The 18,881-nt window shown below is 38.9% G+C and overlaps 1 protein-coding gene across 1 annotated transcript in view; it reads left to right on the plus strand.

Annotated features, from left to right (window-relative positions):
- LOC139697493 (uncharacterized) overlaps nucleotides 1–18,881 on the plus strand; it is a 678,343-nt gene that overhangs the window by 536,899 nt on the left and 122,563 nt on the right. Inside the window, exon 6 of the mRNA XM_071596219.1 lies at nucleotides 17,439–17,591. Coding sequence (XP_071452320.1) covers nucleotides 17,439–17,591 — 153 coding nt within the window. The remainder of the gene's footprint in view (nucleotides 1–17,438; nucleotides 17,592–18,881) is intronic.

An 18,881-nucleotide genomic window follows, 5' to 3' on the forward strand; every position in this document is an offset into this window, starting at 1 on the left:
CCCGGATGTTATCCTTCAGGTCTTGTGAACGGTCGACATGCACGCAGGATTTCAAAAAAACTCTACAAATAATCACAAGGGGTCAAATTGGGGGAGGGGGCTGGCCACTCCAAATCACCGTTAAGGTGCTCCGGGAAGTGTTCCCTCAATACAGCCATCGATACCCTTGAAGTGTGAGAGCTATTGCTCCGTCCTGTTGGAGCCAAATGCCCATTAAGTCCAGTTTATCAAGTCGTGGAAAAAAAGTTCCTCCGATATGTTTGCAAACCGGTCTTGATTCACTGTCACTCTGACCTCATTTTCTCCAAAAAACCAGGGATCAGCAATACCGACTGAAGATATTACGCACCACACTGTGATTTTAGGTGAATGCAAAGGAATTTGTTAAAATTCTCTGGGATTGGTGTCAGCTCAGTGGCGTATTTTCTGTTTATTGACATGTCCACTCACATGAAAATGGGCTTCATCACTGAAAAACACAGTTAAGTCCTCAGGAACGTTTTCGAGAAGAGCCTCACATGCGTTCCTCCGAGAATTGAAGTCACGTTCGGAGAGTTCCTGCACAATCGCCAACTTGTAAGGATGGTAATGAAGGACATCGCGCATAATTCGCCTCACTGAACGATCAGTAAGTTCAAAGGACGACTCATGTTTGCGCGCAGAGTGCCGTGGCGATTGCAAGATGGCGGCTCTCAATGCCTCAATGTTCTTAGGTGATCTGATGGGCCAAGGGAATCCAGTTCTTCGTCTGGTCGCACTGACGGTTTTTCTGAACATAGTGACCCTTATAACGATTGATTTCCAGTCCGGGACAGCGCCAACTGGGGCTACGTTGAAGCGATTTCGGAAGGCCCGCTGGGTTGCAATTGCAGAAAATCCGTACAAAAAGAAGGCCTCGACAGCAAACGCACGCTCTTCAGTGTTTCAACGCGTAATGGCAACTGACATGGGTGGAGTAAAAGCTTTAAAACTCCTGCTTTTGAATGAGATCACTCTTACTTATCTACAATCTCTATAGTCTGATTGGTGCGCATTTCAAAAGAGGAAGGTGTGTTGTCACCATAACTATTTCTAGCATAAACAAAAGGATGCCACTCATTTAAACTTATACAAGGAAGTAAATTTTCTACGGATACGAGTAGTTGGTGATACGGGCGGAAGAGACAAATGGAATGTGGTGATACAGAGTAATGATAAAAATAAAATGGCAAGATAAGTTAAAGTTGAATAATTTCGTTGAGTGGGTGAAGAGAAAAACCTGTTGAGACCACTCACAAGAAGACAACTAATTTTACCCATTCTGAGGCACGATAGGCTATTGAACACCTCTGTTGAAGAAAACATGTAATGGAAAAATTACAAAGGATGGCTAAGGATGAACTACGACAAGGTCAGCGCAAAGAGCAAATGAGAATGAGGAGATTAATCGACAGGAAACGGCATCGATCGAAGAGCTGCTACAATTCCATCCTCGGATTGAGAACCCGTGATTCGTCCACGTGCCGACAAAACTACTTGTGATGGTGATGATTATGAGTGGCACTTTCCAAATCAGAACACCATTTTGCAATTTTTCTCTTTCTATTGCAATAATTTTGATGCGTTTTTAAATTGAAATTATTTTTCAAAAATCTGCGGGAGATGCCGCGATAGAAACGTTTTACCAAACGATTTTCTTAAACTGTAAAAATCCTTAAAATTCATTTCTTTTGAAACTCCCTTAAAAATATATGCAGTACAAAAATTTGGTCAAAAAAATAAATTTCAAGCATTTTTTAAAAGGCGAATGTTTACCCGTGGCATGCATGTAATCGTTATTCTGAGAGTGATCCATTAGATGCTCACACATGCACCGCACCTTTTACTCCTTTTGATTGCCACCGGGCAGCGGATCTATTTCTCCCCGAAAACTTTTCCCCACATAAAAGTTTCTCGACAATTAAGGAAGCGTTTTCTTATTCATGAAACAAAAGAGGTTAGTTAGAGCAGCGAGATGGAAGAAGCCTTGGGGAGGAGTTCGAGGAAAAGTGTTTGCGGATTTCCCGAGAAGTAAAGCAGAGCAGTTGGAAGAAGGCTTGGGATAGGAAAGAGTGAAGGAGAGAAAGAAAATGGACGTCGGAATGAGGGAAGTTGAAAGGAGAGGAACAGAGTGGAAAGAAGTGAGGACCGGGAAGGAGCCTCGGGGAGGGAGGAAGGGGGAGGTGAGTGAGTTAGAGGGGGTGGGGTGGAATGGCAAGCGGCGGCAGACGGGAAAGAGAAGAAAGGGAAGGGGTCAAGAGAAGGATGGGAGGAATGGCAGCAGTTCTTAATGCGGCTGAGGCACGCAGGGAGGAGAATGAGGATGGATGGTCGGGGGCAGCTTATGAATTGCAGGAGAAGGGGAGGGCGGCCGGTTCCCCCGTGGCAGAAGAGAGGGCAATGAAAGAGCAACCGGGAAAGGGGGGGGGAGAGGGGAAGAAACGTGAGAAACTTTGCCTTCTTTTTGAGTTGATTCAGGCGCAGGCGCTTTCGCTAAAGCCAAGGAGATGCCTCTGATTTTTTTCACTGGGAATACGTGTTTTAGCAATCTTCAGTGACCCACTAAGGAGTGATTGTGTCTTTATTGCTCCTGTAATAAGTATGAGGGCAAGTTTCTCTGCAATGCGAAATCAAAAAAAAAAAATACCCGTGTAATTCGTGTCTAAGGAATGCTTAGTCGGCAAATGAACGACTAAGTCGTTCATTTGCCGGCACTTTTTTAGAGATTTTCTCAAACCTGGAATTTTTTTAATCAGAAGTCTAGCAATGATAAACTAATTCTTCATTTTTGTTCCCAGCAAATTACTTAATATTTTCATTTGAATTAATCATGCATATCATCCCGCTAAGCTCTTGCCCATTTCAATATGCACCTTAACTCAATCACCATGAAGGTATCATATCTACAAGTATTAAAATATTACCGTGCCTGTAAATTTGAATACATTTACTCTATGTACAATCTTTCTTTTCCATAATAAAACGAGTCAATAGAGCACACTGGTGGTAAGAAGTGAAATTTGTTTCTTCTTAGACTGGTTTTCGTAGTTGCACTAAACGAGCAGTTGATATTTTTTCAGCTATTACAATGAAACACCGGGCGAAAAACTAAACATTTTGCAAGTCTTCAGTTAATATATTTTTAAAGGGTGGAGTGTTCTTTGAAATTGGTTCCTTTAAGCATTTCATATTCAGCATTGTTATCCCTGCTAACGTGTTAAGTTTCATTTAAGTACGAAGATCCGATATTTTTCATTAATGGATTGTACCGGAACTGCCATTAAGTCAGTTCGAGCACTCTCGCTAACTGATCGCGAGACATTCATTTTGGAGGCCGTAAGTGTTGATTCGGCGCTCAGTTTCGAATTCTCCCCATGGCTAATTGAGGCTCTCTCCCCCTCTCTGAGCTGAGGGCTACTATTTGTTGAAACGGCTAAACGGGGAGAGTGTGAGAGCAGGGAGGATGGGGTGGACGAAAGGCACGCGGCTGTCGATAAGGGTGACGAATAAGAGAGAGGAGAGGTGGCTAGCCGGAATGGCGTTGCTGCTGAGTGTGACTGGTGGATGACGAAAAGAGAAAATGAAAATATATGCGTTTTCGGAGAAGTTCGGAGTGCTTTTCGGAGTGAGAAAGTGAAACGCCAATTGTGGGAGGGGGGTCGCAGAAAAAAAAACAAGAGGGAGCAAACATTAAAACCCGCATTTAACCTCATTTTGTGGAAGTGGAAAGGGGTGAAAGTGAAGGGGGAGGGAGGATGCTAAGGCCGTAAATGACTTTCCCCGTGAAAAAAAAATAAAATGAAACACTCCCGCAGTCTATCACTTACATCCGACCTTTCTTCCACCTCCCACTGCCTTCCTCTCTCCCGCTTTCTCCCTCTTCTATCTTCTCTCCTTCCACTTCTCTACATATAATGTCCTCTGTCTCTAGGCCTTTTTCTCTTTCTCCTCTCTTTCCTCTGCCTCTCCCTTAACATTTAGCCGCTTATCTCTCTCTCTCTCACTCTCGTTACCTTGCCCTACTTTAGAAGTTGGATTATACGATGAGGGAACTTGATCTTTCTCACAATGGTGGCCAGGTTAAATTTATTAGCTCGCAAAACATGATCCCTTCCGATGATTCGCAAACTCCTCGGCTACTTGCATGCCTGAATACAGAAGTGTAAGATGTATCTAATTATTGCGATTCCAACCACGAAAAACAGCCTTGCCAAAAAAACTCCCTCCTTCATACTGAAAATTAAAATCTGTCTGTAAATGGTGGTGGAACATTAATTTTATGATATGAGATTTGATGATTTTTATTTGAGAATTTAATAATCTATGAGTTTATGCACAAAGGTTTATCCGGAAGATGAGTTTGTTTATGCCGACGCAAGAATATGATTCAATGGCACCAATTCTTTAATGACTCGATTCAAAGAATACTTTCCGTCAAGGTAAGAACTCTGATAACACAAATGACCCGAGTTTTATTTCATTTTCGTTCTTATTTTGCTGAGTTAAGAGCGAAAGAGAAATTTTTTCAAAGGCTCGAGTGATTTATTATTTTAAACTCATCCTCATTTACGTTAGCCATAAAACTTTCACGCCATATGTATATTGCTAATATAAATTTTGTGAAATAAAAACTATTCTTGCGAGCATTAGTAAACAGAAGCATGGGTTAATTTGAGGTTTTTCGATCAGATTCATTAAGTAAAACATGATTAATTGTTGCCAATGGTTAATAATTAAATTAATCTCACTGTTAAACTCAACCTTCTCCTCTTTCCAAAGAAGAAGAGAAAGAAAGACACCCAGGATTAAATTAATGCTAAAAATATTTTTTCTCGCAAAAATGCGCCTTCAAAATTATTATTTGATTAACAAAAACTAACTTTGCCGTCTATTGGCAATTACAGTTTTTTTCGTAATAATAAAATTAAAACTGCAAACATAAAGGTATTTGTTTTAGACGGTAAATTTTGCATTTCAAGCATAACGTATACAGCATAAAATTTTAATCGAGGAGAGAGAATGCATAACCCATCGCCGTTCCTCACGAAATCCGTTCTCTGCCTCTCTATCATCCCTTGGGCTCCCACATGATGGAGCACACCGAGTTTATACAAGCACTTCTCCTTACCACAGAATCCACACGAGCATGTGATACGAAACTCCAAAGGGAATTTCCCGGAAAGTGAAGCGGTGACAGCTTCGGGACATGGGATTAAGCCCGGCTTCAGAAGACCGTTTCGTTCCGGAAAAGGCGTGTCCCTTGGCTAAAAATCGAATTCTGCCCCTCCATTCTACTCCATAGTTTAAATTATTTCCAAAAAATAAAGCTCTAATTTCATTTGCCCATTCTTTGCTTGACTTTTATTCTCACTCAAAATTTTCAAACCCTACCCCAATTTTCATTGCGCCTTTGTGAAATCCCCAACCGGATAGAGAAAAATAACATCCCACACCATAAAAATTAACAAATCTGCAGCCCTCTTGCACTGATCGCATGCATTTTGAAGTCATACAACCCCAAGTTATTGGCAATGCCACACTTCAAGCTTCCTGTATCGTTCGACATATTATTTTGAAACGTAAATATTTATCGAGGTCGATTTGACCATGTTAAGAGACTAAATGATTGTCGAATTGGCAAACAATTATGCGTGGAGAGTAAGTGTAAGCGAGGAAGAGAGAAATCATGAACGCTACAGTTAAATGTGGTGGACAAAACTTTAGCACAAGGAATATTAGAAGTATCAGGAACAAAAGAGTATGTATGAAGAAATGCATTAATGTACCAGAAATTAAATAAGAATACCAAAAAAGTTCAGAATGGAACAAGCTATTATAAGATAGTACCCTCACTTTCATTACTTACAATCTCGTTTCTTTTGTGGTGGCAACCCTGCAATGGAGCGGCATGAAGTGCATGAGTGCTTGTACGATAAATAAATACCTATAAGTACATCGTTATCCTAACGGCCACCTAATTTTTTTCGGAAAGAGTGAGGCAGCATGAATTTTTTGATACATTCCTGGACACCCTCAAGCGAGGGAATGGAACTGTCACCACTTCCCTGAAGTGTGAATTTCACACGCCGTTGGTCTTAGTACGAGGCGAGCTCTACCGTCGCCTATTAAACCAACCCTCGGGTTGATTACTTTATTGGTTTTATCCCTATCATAAATTATACATATTATATGATAATTGTATTCTTGCATGATAATTTCGTATTCTTAGTTCCAAAGTAATCATTCACCAAAATATGAAAGTATGTAAGGAATTGCATCGATATTTTTAAACTACTCCCACTTAATTTCATGCATTCAATTTATATGCACTACACATATGCTACGCTGCTCTCTATTTCAGTAAATATAGTTTCCCAACGCGAAAGGTATTATCTCTCTGTTCTTATACAGAAAAGGCTACCCCAGTGCGACGAATGTGACTTAAAACTCTATGCCTGGAAAAAAAGGTATGGTTCCCTTATTCTTCTCTTGCAAAAAATAGTGTGTCTAGACTATCATAGAAGACTTTGGGAGGCGTTACTTCAATTGAAAATAATGCAAAAACCCGTTTTTGCGAAGATATGTCGGAGGTGTTACTAAATTCATGCATTTGGAAAATATTTAGCCAAAATTACCGAGGAATTTGTTGGAAAAGAAAGAAAGCAGGTCCTACGAGTAATGAGCAGCGTTTAAGCAATTAACGAAATCCAATAATAAATGCTTACGAGCATAGAAAATTTTATTATCACTTTTGGAGCACATTCTTCGATGATAGTGAAGAGTGGGCAACTACAGGGGAAGAGAGGACAACATTTTAGCGAAGAAAATAGCTGGGAAGAGACGGGAGTGGAAAGCCTCTGAAAACCTATCTTAAGATTGGTTACTGTAATACTTAAGATGGTAACTCTATATGATATTAGTATATTAACTAATTATTAATTATCTAACCTGAAAAAGGCTTTATAAATTGCGACAATGAAAAGGCTGAACACATTTTGGATTTTCAATATTTCGAATATTTTAACTATATTTCGGATTGCTTCCTCATTGATTCAGTAGAGATCTTCAGGAATGCCTTGGAACTGAAGATTCCTCTGCATAACTATCGTTCAGCAAAATTCATCCATGGAGGATTGACGCAAAATTTTGGAAGCATCTCCATATCGAAATTTAGATATAACCTGGAAATCCATAGTAGCATTGTGGTAATAACCTGATAAGTACGTCTAGGGAATTTGAATAGTTTATTGTCTTTGTTTTAGAGTTATTTTCATAAGTGGCATCCAAAAAGCAGCGAGTATTTGCATCATGCTTGAAGTCAGTTCCCCATCATAAAATTAAGAAAATATCTGGTTACTTCTTATTATCTTCCATATTAGAGATATCTTAAGTTGAAATATCATTACATTTGCTGTTTAAAATGCTTACTTCTGAGATATGTAGTTTTGTATGTTATTGAATACTTAAAGTTTTCCTGTAATTATTCGTAATGTGCTTATTTCTGACGTGATCTTTGAATGTCATTGAATATTTAATAATTTGCTGTTCTCATCCGGTCACGGTTCTATAAACCAACTTGATAATTAACTTTTCAACAATAATATAAATTAATGGCACATCTTCTCACCAAACAGAAGGTTCAACTTTCACATTTGTCCAGTACGTCCTACGTACCAATGGAAAAAAACGTTGGCTAAAATATATTTTCAGAAGCATTTTGTGCATGGTATAATATCAGTAAAAGTGGTAGTTCATAAACCCAATTAATTTATGAATTAAAGGTAATTTTTCTAATCCAAAATCTGTTTTCAATCAGTGATTCACCTCCCCAGGCAAATTTTTGTTTCCTCACGGAGGCAAAATATAGCCCATGCGAACGCAAAAGGAAGTCCTATAGCTTTCATTTCTATTGAAGTGGCATACGTATAATCTAATTATATTATTTTTATTCGAGCAATAAAATATAGGAGGGATTAAGTCTAAATTCTTAACTTTAATGACGTTTTAATACTGAACTGACCTTGGAAGATCTGCAGATTTTCACAATTTCTTCCCAAAATCCATCTCTTTTCAATTTTTGGAAGCCTAAAGATGGAATGGCTGTTTAAATTCGGAAAACTGAACAAATTTAATGATTCCAGCTATGCAAGAATGTTGAAGCATAATGGAAGTGGAAAACCCAGAAATCAATGGTTTGAGAATCTTATATAGCCCAACAACATATAAACCACAAGCATTCCCGCAGCCTCCTCGTCGAGGCTCTCAAAATTATTTTTCTCTTCTCCTCCGTAACCCTAAGCGCTCATTTCGTTCCCCCCCCCTCCCTGTCCTCATAAACCCTTCTCCCTCCGCACGCCTCATTACCCTTCCCCGCTCGCCTTGCAACCCTTCATCCTTCCCTTCGTTTTCACTCTCCCTATCTCTTCCACGACTCCTTCCCTCATCCCCCTCGAGTTGGCTAACAAATGATTAATAGCATGCTCCATATAGCTCCCTTCCCCGCTTGTCCCGCGGGACCGCGTCTAAAACTCCCACGGCCGCCCCCCACCCCCCGTAGTGATGGATGCTCGTCGCCTCTTAGAACACCCCCTGAGCGCACACACATCCATTCAATCAGCCGAAATCCTTTCCTCCGACATGCCCTCGCCCAAGAGGGCTGCATGCCAGTGCCTTTTCTCATCAAACCCAAAACCTCATCCGACCCTCGTCCCTCCGTTCTTCTTTCCTCCTAAATGTCCCTCATATTCGTTCACGTTCCATGTCTCATTTCTGTGGTTCCTTCTGGTCAAGGTGATAACGGCGTCGCATGAGTTTCGAAAGTTTTTTTCTGAAGAAGTTGAACTTATCCATCTCGTGAGTGTCGGCGGCAGTGGCGGAAGCTAATGGTGAAAATGTCGAGGCTTTCGAGTTGGTTGGATCTCCACGTAAAGTGGATTCGCATCGCCTGACTGTCGGAATCCTTATGAGTGAAAGTTTTGCTTTAAAAATACCACTTTGACCCTTAATCGACAACCTTGACCCGTTCATCGTGTTCTATTTTGCCTGGGGATAGTTCTTTTCTTATTTATTTTAGAACTCTCTTCAAGTAGAATATGTAGGAAACCTCAGATTTGCGATAAGATGCCAGAAATAATGCTTTACTCACCAATTCCGATAAGTTAATATTGATAGAATTGAAAGGGCCAAATCTTAGAAAAACACAAAGAAAAAACTCCAGCTTTTCTGTTATGATTATTTCAAGTAATCGGGATAAATAGCAACAGTCTATAAAAGACCTTTTTTTGCAAGACATGTGTTTTAAACTAGTGTACGGAGTGTAAAATTAAAGGGCTTGTGTTTTTAACGCATTTATTATGTCAGTTATTTTTCCCGTGTATGCTTTCCAGCAATATTTAATGAATTTGTTCGTTCGAAGGTTTCCGCGGCGATGAGTAGGTGATTTCCACATTTTTCGGGCTGCGTCCGCGTATGTCGTTTAAAAGTACAACAGTTTCGCCAGCTATCCTGCTGGCGTCCTCAGGTCAAGGATGAAAAGAAGCTTGTTGTCCCGTCTTATATAGGAAAAAATCCGGCGCCAATACCGGGAAATTTCTTGGCCAATCAGGGAACGTCCTCATATTTGCGCGGGATTATTCGTTTCCACGCACTGTGGAGTGGATATCCATCCTCTCTGTTAAAATTTTTTGGCCTTTTAACGATTTCAATGGCCTCTCTGATTATTCTCTGGAAGTATTTTCCTTCTTTCGCTATTATTTTAGCGTCGTCGAAGAGAATAGAGTGTCCAGGTTCACTCCAGGCGTGCTCAGCGATGGCCGATGCTCTAAACTGTTTGGCCTTGGTTGCCCTCTGGTGTTCACTCATGCGTGTTTTCAGCGCTCTGCACGTTTCACCGATGTACCATTTGCCACAGGAGCATGGCACTTGGTACACGCCTTCTGATATTAACGGTGAAATTCCATCCTTGGGTCCGGGTAGGGTGTCAGCTATCTTGGTGACGCAGTTGAATCTGGTCACCACATCATGTTTCCTTAAAGCCCTCGCGATTCTTTCCGAAGTCCCTGCGATGAAGGGGATGGTGACGTAAGCCTTCGGACGTGGTCTGGAGTCTTCCTCTCTGTCAGGAACAGCGGTGGTTTGTCTCTTCTTTTCTTCCTTCTCGGCCCTTTTTTGGATCATATGAGCGCTGTATCCATTCCTTTGCAGGGCATTTGTCAAGTGTTTCTTCTCGTTGGCAATAGAATCGGAGTCACTTGAAATCGTTAAAAGGCCAAAAAATTTTAACAGAGAGGATGGATATCCACTCCACAGTGCGTGGAAACGAATAATCCCGCGCAAATATGAGGACGTTCCCTGATTGGCCAAGAAATTTCCCGGTATTGGCGCCGGATTTTTTCCTATATAAGACGGGACAACAAGCTTCTTTTCATCCTTGACCTGAGGACGCCAGCAGGATAGCTGGCGAAACTGTTGTACTTTTAAACGACATACGCGGACGCAGCCCGAAAAATGTGGAAATCATTTAATGAATTTATTCATCGAGTGTTATTTATTTATTTATTTATTCAGTATAAGTCCGAAAACAGCGCATTCTGGCCTTTACATCGAACTATTAACAACGATAACAATGATCATAATTACAAACACCCAAGCCCTAGGTGGAGGAAAACTCACCCAGGCGGGAATCGAACCCGCGACCCTTGGAATGGCAGACGAGGACGTTACCCCGCCGCCACCGGGGTCGGCCTCCGGTTCTTTTAGCAGCCGTCGTACAATTAGAAGAACTTGATTAAGATAAGAAATAGTAATAACGGAAGTAATTATGACATAATGGAAAAAGTGAAAAAATTGTTCTAATACCTTGGTCGTACAGTGAGCTCGTCAAAGAATGAAAATAAAATTGAAAAATAGGATCTAATACGTTTTCTGGGTAGAATGTAAATATATTTAATTTGTAGCTCTCGACTATAACACCCTTAAATTCCTCGGCCTCCATATAATACCATTATTAGCAGAATGATAACTGATAAATTAGGCTTCTGATAATATTTAGAGTTTATTTTACAAAGTTGGGACAAGACCTCTCGAAGTATGTATGAGTCCCGTTAATTAGTTTTTCTAATTATTTATTTCTATATGCGTATGTGTGTATAAATATATATACATATATATATATATATATATATATATATATATTTATTTATTTATTTTATAGACGCACATTAGTCACGCAATCTTTATTATAAATAATTTATGTTAGCGTTTTCCTGAATATGTTCTCTTGCAGCTAATTACTCCAAAAGTACGGTCAAATCATTCCTAAAGGTATCCCTACCACCCCCTGCCACACAACCTTGCCACGGCTTGCGGGATATTGTCTTGATTTAGAAAAGTATCTAGTTGTGAATTAATTTAAGGTGTTACGAGAGCTTAGTTCGAAATGCAAAATAATCCCAGCCGTGGAAAATTCAGTACGGGACAAAGGATCCACGCCCGGGCTGAAGAATCGAACCCGCACCCGGTGTGCCCGTATTCCGCCAAGCTACGTGATTCTGAAATTTTATTCATCACTGACTAAAAACATGGGAAGTATTTGTCGATAAACATTTCCCTAGTACGTCTGTAAATCTAGTAAAGTAAACCTGCGCCATTACCCTTGTCCACATTTAAGATCCATCGTGTATAATTGAAGCCGTGCGTAGATCAAAATTATAAAATATTACCAAGTTACATTTAACTTTCGATATCAAACATTTTCATTGAGTCACAACCATAAATGTGCTTGATTCGAACGCAAAATATCGGGTGAAATATGCAATCTAACGCAGCACTCACTTTCTGTATCTTCAGTTAAAGACATGGAAATATTTCCTTAAATCCTTTTTTTATGCTTATAAAAGATGCCTGTTACACTCGTTTAATTAAAATATCTGTAAAATTCCTTCTAAGTAAATTTCAAAACTAAGGTGTTTTAAGTAAATATTTTTACTTGATGATACGAGTAAACGTGACGGTAAAATGTAAACAAGACGGTAAGAATGGGGTTTATCACCTTGTAAGCACACTAAATTCAGGTTTCATGAGAGCTTTATTAATGGAAAGACTAGCACTTAGGCTAAGGAAAACCAAACGCCAGCGGCAAACGTCGACCAGGGGAACGTGTCGCTACATCATCGGAGACGCCTCCGATGGAATGGGTGACGAATTATGGTAGGATACCTAGCGACCAATATGTAGGTCACCGAGTAGGGGAATGAGAAATTTCCGAGTGTATACATTATGCTCACAAGAAGGCGCAAAGAGGCCAGCCCAGGAAGCATCTGATGCATTCCCACGCTTCACTCCCCCACACTCGGTTCCGTCACCGCTCCATGTCACTCACCCGACTCAACTGCCACCCATCCCTCGAATTCAATATCTTGCTTCCGGCACAACGTACACCCGCCTCTCGATATTCACCGTCGGTCCCGTTTCAAATTTAAATCAACGCCGTGTTGATCGTTTTGCAACTCTCCTTGCAGTAGACCTTTCCAATCAGAATTCCTCGCTTACGAAGGCGACATGGGGATTTTTTTCATGGTATGCATTTTTATTCATGACTGTGAAAAGTTTCAATTCAATATTATCCGGTGAACTCTGGCCCAGATATCTAAGAACCAAAATTATTGTTTTTAAAGGGTACAGAAGTTGATTTTGTTCTGGAGCGAGGATCAATTTCTTTTTCCAACGTATTCAAGTAGTAATTCCAGTTTAATGAAAGTTAAGAATGATTGAAGTGCCACGAAACGGCTTGGGTTTTGCAGATATTTGATTCTCGTCGTTGCGTTTCACGCGGAAGTGACTCTTTCAGCAATGTAACCACTGAAACAATGTATAAAACGCTAAATATGGAGATTGTATTCAAAGTTTCTTTTACTTTTATACATCTTTTGGTAAGATTATTCACTAATATAATGCTCAGGTTTGTAAGAAGAGGCGTTTTCTGAAGTTCATTGGCGTGTTCGTTGGATAATATCTAATGTACATGCTAGTAACATGAAATTAAAATCCAATAAAATGTTTTTATTGCAACAGCGCAATATCTTTGGTATGAGGCATGCCGGAGGAAATATATATACTGGAGCAGAATGATAAAACGTTCAACCTTAAAAAAATTGCACTTAAATGCATACATATTTGTCCTTTTCAAAAAATATAACGATTGATAAAAAACAAAAGAGAGAATTTTCACCCAAATTAGAATTTCGGTATTCAACGGAACATCAAAGAATCTTTAAAGAAATAATTTTTCTATTAATTTTTCAACAATAATAGCTCCTTTTACGTATACGAAGAACAAATATATTTGATTCAACTATTCGTTCCTAAGGTACACCATAACAGTAGTTTCCAATATGTTAATCTAGATTATCAATCCTTCTGAATGCCCATCAAATCCATAAATGTTGCACAGCGAAAAACAAATGTTAAAGCGAAAACATTCAATCGAAATTTGTATAAGTGTTGTAAACTTTCATCATGCTCTGCATATTTGATCACCAATCATACTTGTAGATAAAAAGTATATCCTACCTCTGGAAATACATTACTTCCCTATTCGTTAGTTGCTTAATTGAAATTTTTGCATCTTAAATCTCAACTATTTCAGCAAGAAAGTTCACCATGTGTCTCAGACCAGTCTGTTTTTACCTTTTATTGAAAGTTGCAACGAAATTTTAATGCTCTGAATTTTAATAATCTAATCCTTTAAAAATTGAATGACGTTCATATACCTGTACCTTGCAGTTTCTTTACAGCTACCTAGATTTCATATTTGAATAGAATTAGCGTATTTTTAAGTCTTGAGGTTTTTGCATGAAATCAAAGTTTTCATACAATGTTGCTACATGTGAATTTCAATGATTCTCTTTCGATTTCCAAAACAATGAGCTTCGACAATCAGAAAATTGAGAATCAAATCTGTACTCTTCTAGATACAGTTCAGCCTCGAATGCTCCCAACGGATGACTGGTTAATTAATTCTTTCATCTTCACCGGGCCATTACGATTTCACCCTTTATCGAGTTACAGGTCTCTGCGTTCAAAATGTTCACTCGTCATTCGCGTCGTTTCGAAAACGCAGCCGTGAGTTATTGGCTTTCCGTTTCGCCTACCTCACATTGGCTCGCATCATTCATTCTAGAGTAGTTTCCCTTCGACCGGTTGCTCTCTCCTCTTGCACTCCTTTTCCCAACACTTTTTTCACTCCGCACCAATCAATAGCCGAATCATGCCCACGTGGGGCACCATAACCTGCTAAAAACACTATTTATAAATAATTTTATTAAGAAGCTATGAACATCGTCATGATCAGCTTATTATAAGTATATAGGTACGCGCTTGAATCTTACTGTTATCAATCTCTAAGTATGAATTTTTGACACTAGCACAATTATATGGTATACTCTCTTTGAGAAAATTTAAAGCAGTTATTCTCACAGACTACTTACGGGGGTTATCTTTTCGAGGTGGATGCCGATTGATATGATTATTGCATTATCCAAATAGGTCGTCAAATCAGGATTCTGTTTACCATTTTTTGCAGACGTGTGCACTTATGTTTGAGAAAACATTGATGAGAATAAGTTCATACTTACGCAAAAAACGAGCACTATTATCTCAGATATCTGACGGCAATAAGTGGAAGAAGAGTACTTGAAACATTTAGAAATAATTCCCAGAATGGCAAATCTGGGTGAAAAGACTGATGTTATAAAATAATCGAGATCTGTGTCCTTTTTTCAATTAGTCAAACACTTCAAACAATTTGCAAACTATGCGTGTATTATTTACAAAATAGAAGAAAAAAGGAAGGGCTTAAAGAAAGTTTTCTGTCCAATTTCTCCTAATGCAATCAAACTCAAACTGGGGGAGTAACTTCTTTCATGGAGAAGGAACGATCAATTTTCATACATTTCTTTGCCCATTTATTGATCTCCTTGACTATGCACGCCGCCCGTTGACTAATTAGTATTTCCCGTACAACACGGGATACGTGGAAACGGTCTGCATCTCTTAAAGAAAATCTTAATAAATTTAGGTCACTTCCGGCACACATACAAGTTATACCCCCTCTCAAAGAGCGCGCCTTCGACAAACGTGATACTTCGGCTGCAACGGAGCAAGAGGAATGGGAGAATGAGGGAAAGTGAAGAAGTTAGGGGGAGGGGAATACATAAATGCCCAATTTTTACGTGCAAGTGTCCCCCTCCTTGAAAACACGAAGCGGTGTAGGTGTGTGAGCATTGCCAATCCTAATACGCCAATTGGACGGGAGTGGAACAGAGAGCATGTGTTTTCTTTCTGTTCTCTTTCGTGCATGGCTGTGAGTAAGGGGGTAGGAAATGAAACCCTTTGCTACTCTCAAGTACATCCGGCAGATACTTCCCGTCAAAAGTGCTTCCCTGAAAACAAATGCCGGATGCACAATGCTTGTACGCGAAACACAGAGTGAAGTAAATGAAACATGAAAGAGAGAATTGAGAAGGCAAAGTTTACGTACGAAAGGGGAAAAGCGTGTGAGGGCATGAATGTAAAAAGGGTCAAAAAGCTGGAAGGGATTTGGGTGGGAAGTACAGAGACATGGGGAGTGGATAGCGATTTTTATTTAGCTTCGTTTTTGGCGAATAATTTCCACTTTAACGCTCCATTTGGTAATAAAACCCAAGGCTGTTTCCAGTTCGCAACGTCCGCCTTCCTTTTCGATCCTTTATACGCGAATAACAACGGCTTCTCGCTCCGTACCCACCGAGAAAAATATCCAAATTGACCTTTTACGTCGCTCTAATCCTAAAGGTTAACGCTTCGTTGATAAATTATGCGTCCACTGAAATTTTTTCATCATATTTTGTATCTTTGTGATCATAAATGGGAAATCCCGAGACGATGAATGACAAAATGAACAATGATGTAAGGACTTTCTTTAAATATAATGCTAGCAAATATGCCATGCTATATTGCGGGACTATAAGCTTGCTGTTTAAATAATAACACCCTTTTCTTTTTGGGATGTTAATAAATTTTTACGTAACTGGATGCGTTCCACGACTATGTCTCACCAGGCTTATTACATTACCTAAATGAAGAGGAGCATCATGGATCAACAAGTAGTTTCCCAAATGCTCCGCTCGTGAAGTTAATGCCAAGAAGTAATAATATATCCTTTCTCATTTGTCTAATTACCTTCGCATTTCCCGTCACAAAATGTCCTCTTTAAATAATTTAGGTACCAGAAAAATGAATGAAGATCCGTGCATTCATTTCTTATTTTCTTTATAAAATGAGATTTTTTCAATGTGTATTGCAGAGTGTATTTTATTGTCTTGTCCATAAAAAAATTGATAGCTAAAATATCGATCGTGATTCTTCACGTTTTTATAAATAGTTTTTAACTTTTTATTACGTGCTACATGTAATCATTCATAACAAGTCTTAATATATGATTAATGATAAATGTTATAAAAGAGACTTTTTATTTCTAAATTAGTATAAAGTTTTATTTTTATATTGCTAATACCTAGAAAAATTATCCAATTCGGTAATATAATATAGTATTGGGAAAAATGTTTAAATGTAGTTGTAGAAAATAGTGTATACAGAACTTAGGAACCTATTGCTACTATAATCTTTCAGTTTTGATCGAAAAGGTCGATAAAACACGCAAAATATCTCAAGTGAAGCATCAATGCGTTTGAGTTGAGGGATAGATACCTACACTGTCAAATTCAAGGGCTCGTCCTTTCCTCGCAAGATACGCAAACAACAGAAAATATTCATGGAAGAAAATCCTGAGCGCTCAACAGAAATTGGCCTTACTTTAATTGTTTTCATGACAGATTTTGATTGTGCCAAGAACGCCCTGGTGAATAATAAATGTTGAAGTAACAAATATTTGAATTATTTAGAGTATGTATTTTATAATGAAAGTAATGAATTTTGTATTACTCTCACATGGATGCCGATATTTAATTGAGAGGAATATTCCCCAATCACTGGATTATCCTACAGATGAAAATGGATTTGTAATTAATTAAGTTTAAATCAAAGAAAATTTAGCACTAATGCATTGATTGAAAAGGTAATAAAATTCAAAGAGAATTTTTCGTGCTCCGACGTATCAGAATGAAACGCTTTATAAAAAGTGTCAACCTTGAGTGATTTTTATTCAAATATAGGCACAAGTCCCTATCCTTTTTAGTATAAGTCTATGAAATCTAATAAGCGTTTCTAGCATTCAATAATCGCGGTTCGAACATAGGTTCCTCACGTTGATATTTTACTTTAGACAGTGCTCAACCTTATAGCAATTAAGATAAAATTGCCATACCTATAGATTGCAAACATGTATGCCTTTTTTCAACCGTCTTCATCTACTTGCATTTCAGATGTACCGCCTTGTCGACTACTACTACATGGTGGAGTCGCGCACAGTTTATCCCAACCTATGGCGAGTAGTCAACCTTGTTCACATCTTACTTATTCTTGCCCATTGGTTTGGATGCTTCTACTATTTACTTTCTGAAGCCGAAGGATTTCAGGTAAGTCTCATGTTAAAAAACACCGAAGCATGTCACCACAGGTATATAGGAAGTGTGAGACTGTGATGGAATTATTACCTTGATTCATAAAAATAAATAACCACAAATAAAATTAATAAATTTTTGATGCATTAAGTAATTTGAAATAAAGTTAAGTAATTTTCCCGCTTTTGTTTTAAGTTTATTTATATTGGTAGTCAAACAAATAGAATGAGGAGACGAAAAGCAATATTAGAGTAATGATGTGCGTTTCCTAAAAAGCTAACTTCCCCTTAATTGTTATTATCTTTCCTCCAAGCTCCTGTTTAATTATACTCTTATCCATTATGTTTATCCTTAAGCCTAATATGTCATGTATTGCACCCTGTCTCGCTCAGTGACAATAAGCAACATCCAGTGTAAACGAACAGAAAGGGGATCGAGATGGTGCGGGGGCTAACGTACTGGCTTCCCACCCTGAGGGCGCGGGTTCAAATCCCGGCGGTGTTGAATATTTTTCAGAGGTATCTCGATCCCTACTTGAGGTGCTTTGTGGAGGGCACTTTGAGTGAGTACGCCGTCCGTCGGATGGGACGTTAAGCCGCGGACCCCTTGGCGCCTTTCGTAAAGAGTAGGCTAATGCCGACGCCGGGTTTCTCTCCACCCTTCATCCTTTCCGGTCCTTCCCCTATGGCGCAAATGACCTTAGCTGTCGGTCGCCTCCCCTCAAAACTACTACTACTACTACGAACAGAAATGAGCGGCAAAGTTAGCAAAATATCTTTCATGACTTTTTTAAAAAATTTACTGGACCTCCGCTTCAGATTTTCTGAATAAATGTATTTTCATTCATTCCGATCAAACTTCTTGGTCTCAGTCAATTATTTTATTTTTCCCATTTATCCCTGACCGTAAATTTATAAACAAAATACTTAAACCTGCAGCCTTTTCTTAGTAATTTTGTTGTTTATACTACCTAATTTGTGACATTTTCATAAGATTTCTTTCTGATTAGATGGCACGAGTACATCACTAAATGCACTAAATTTGTCGATTTTGAGTAACTATATGGCTTTACGATAGGTAAATTAGTTCATTTTACAAGAGAGAAAAACAGAAAAAAGAGCTCAAAAGTCAAATTTTAATTTTATCATTCCGAAAGAAAAGTGCAAATATTGTTGAATTAAATTCTTTCGAATGGAATTGGAATGTGTCTTACCAACTTTCGCAAACTGGTAAATGGCAAACTGGCTTTCAGTGCAAGGGGGTGAAAGAAATTTAAAATCTACCTCTGGCATAGGAACATGACAG

The sequence above is a fragment of the Hetaerina americana genome, unplaced genomic scaffold, assembly GCF_022747635.1.
Source record: "Hetaerina americana unplaced genomic scaffold, ioHetAmer1.1.p SCAF_78, whole genome shotgun sequence".
Lineage (NCBI taxonomy): Eukaryota > Metazoa > Arthropoda > Insecta > Odonata > Calopterygidae > Hetaerina > Hetaerina americana.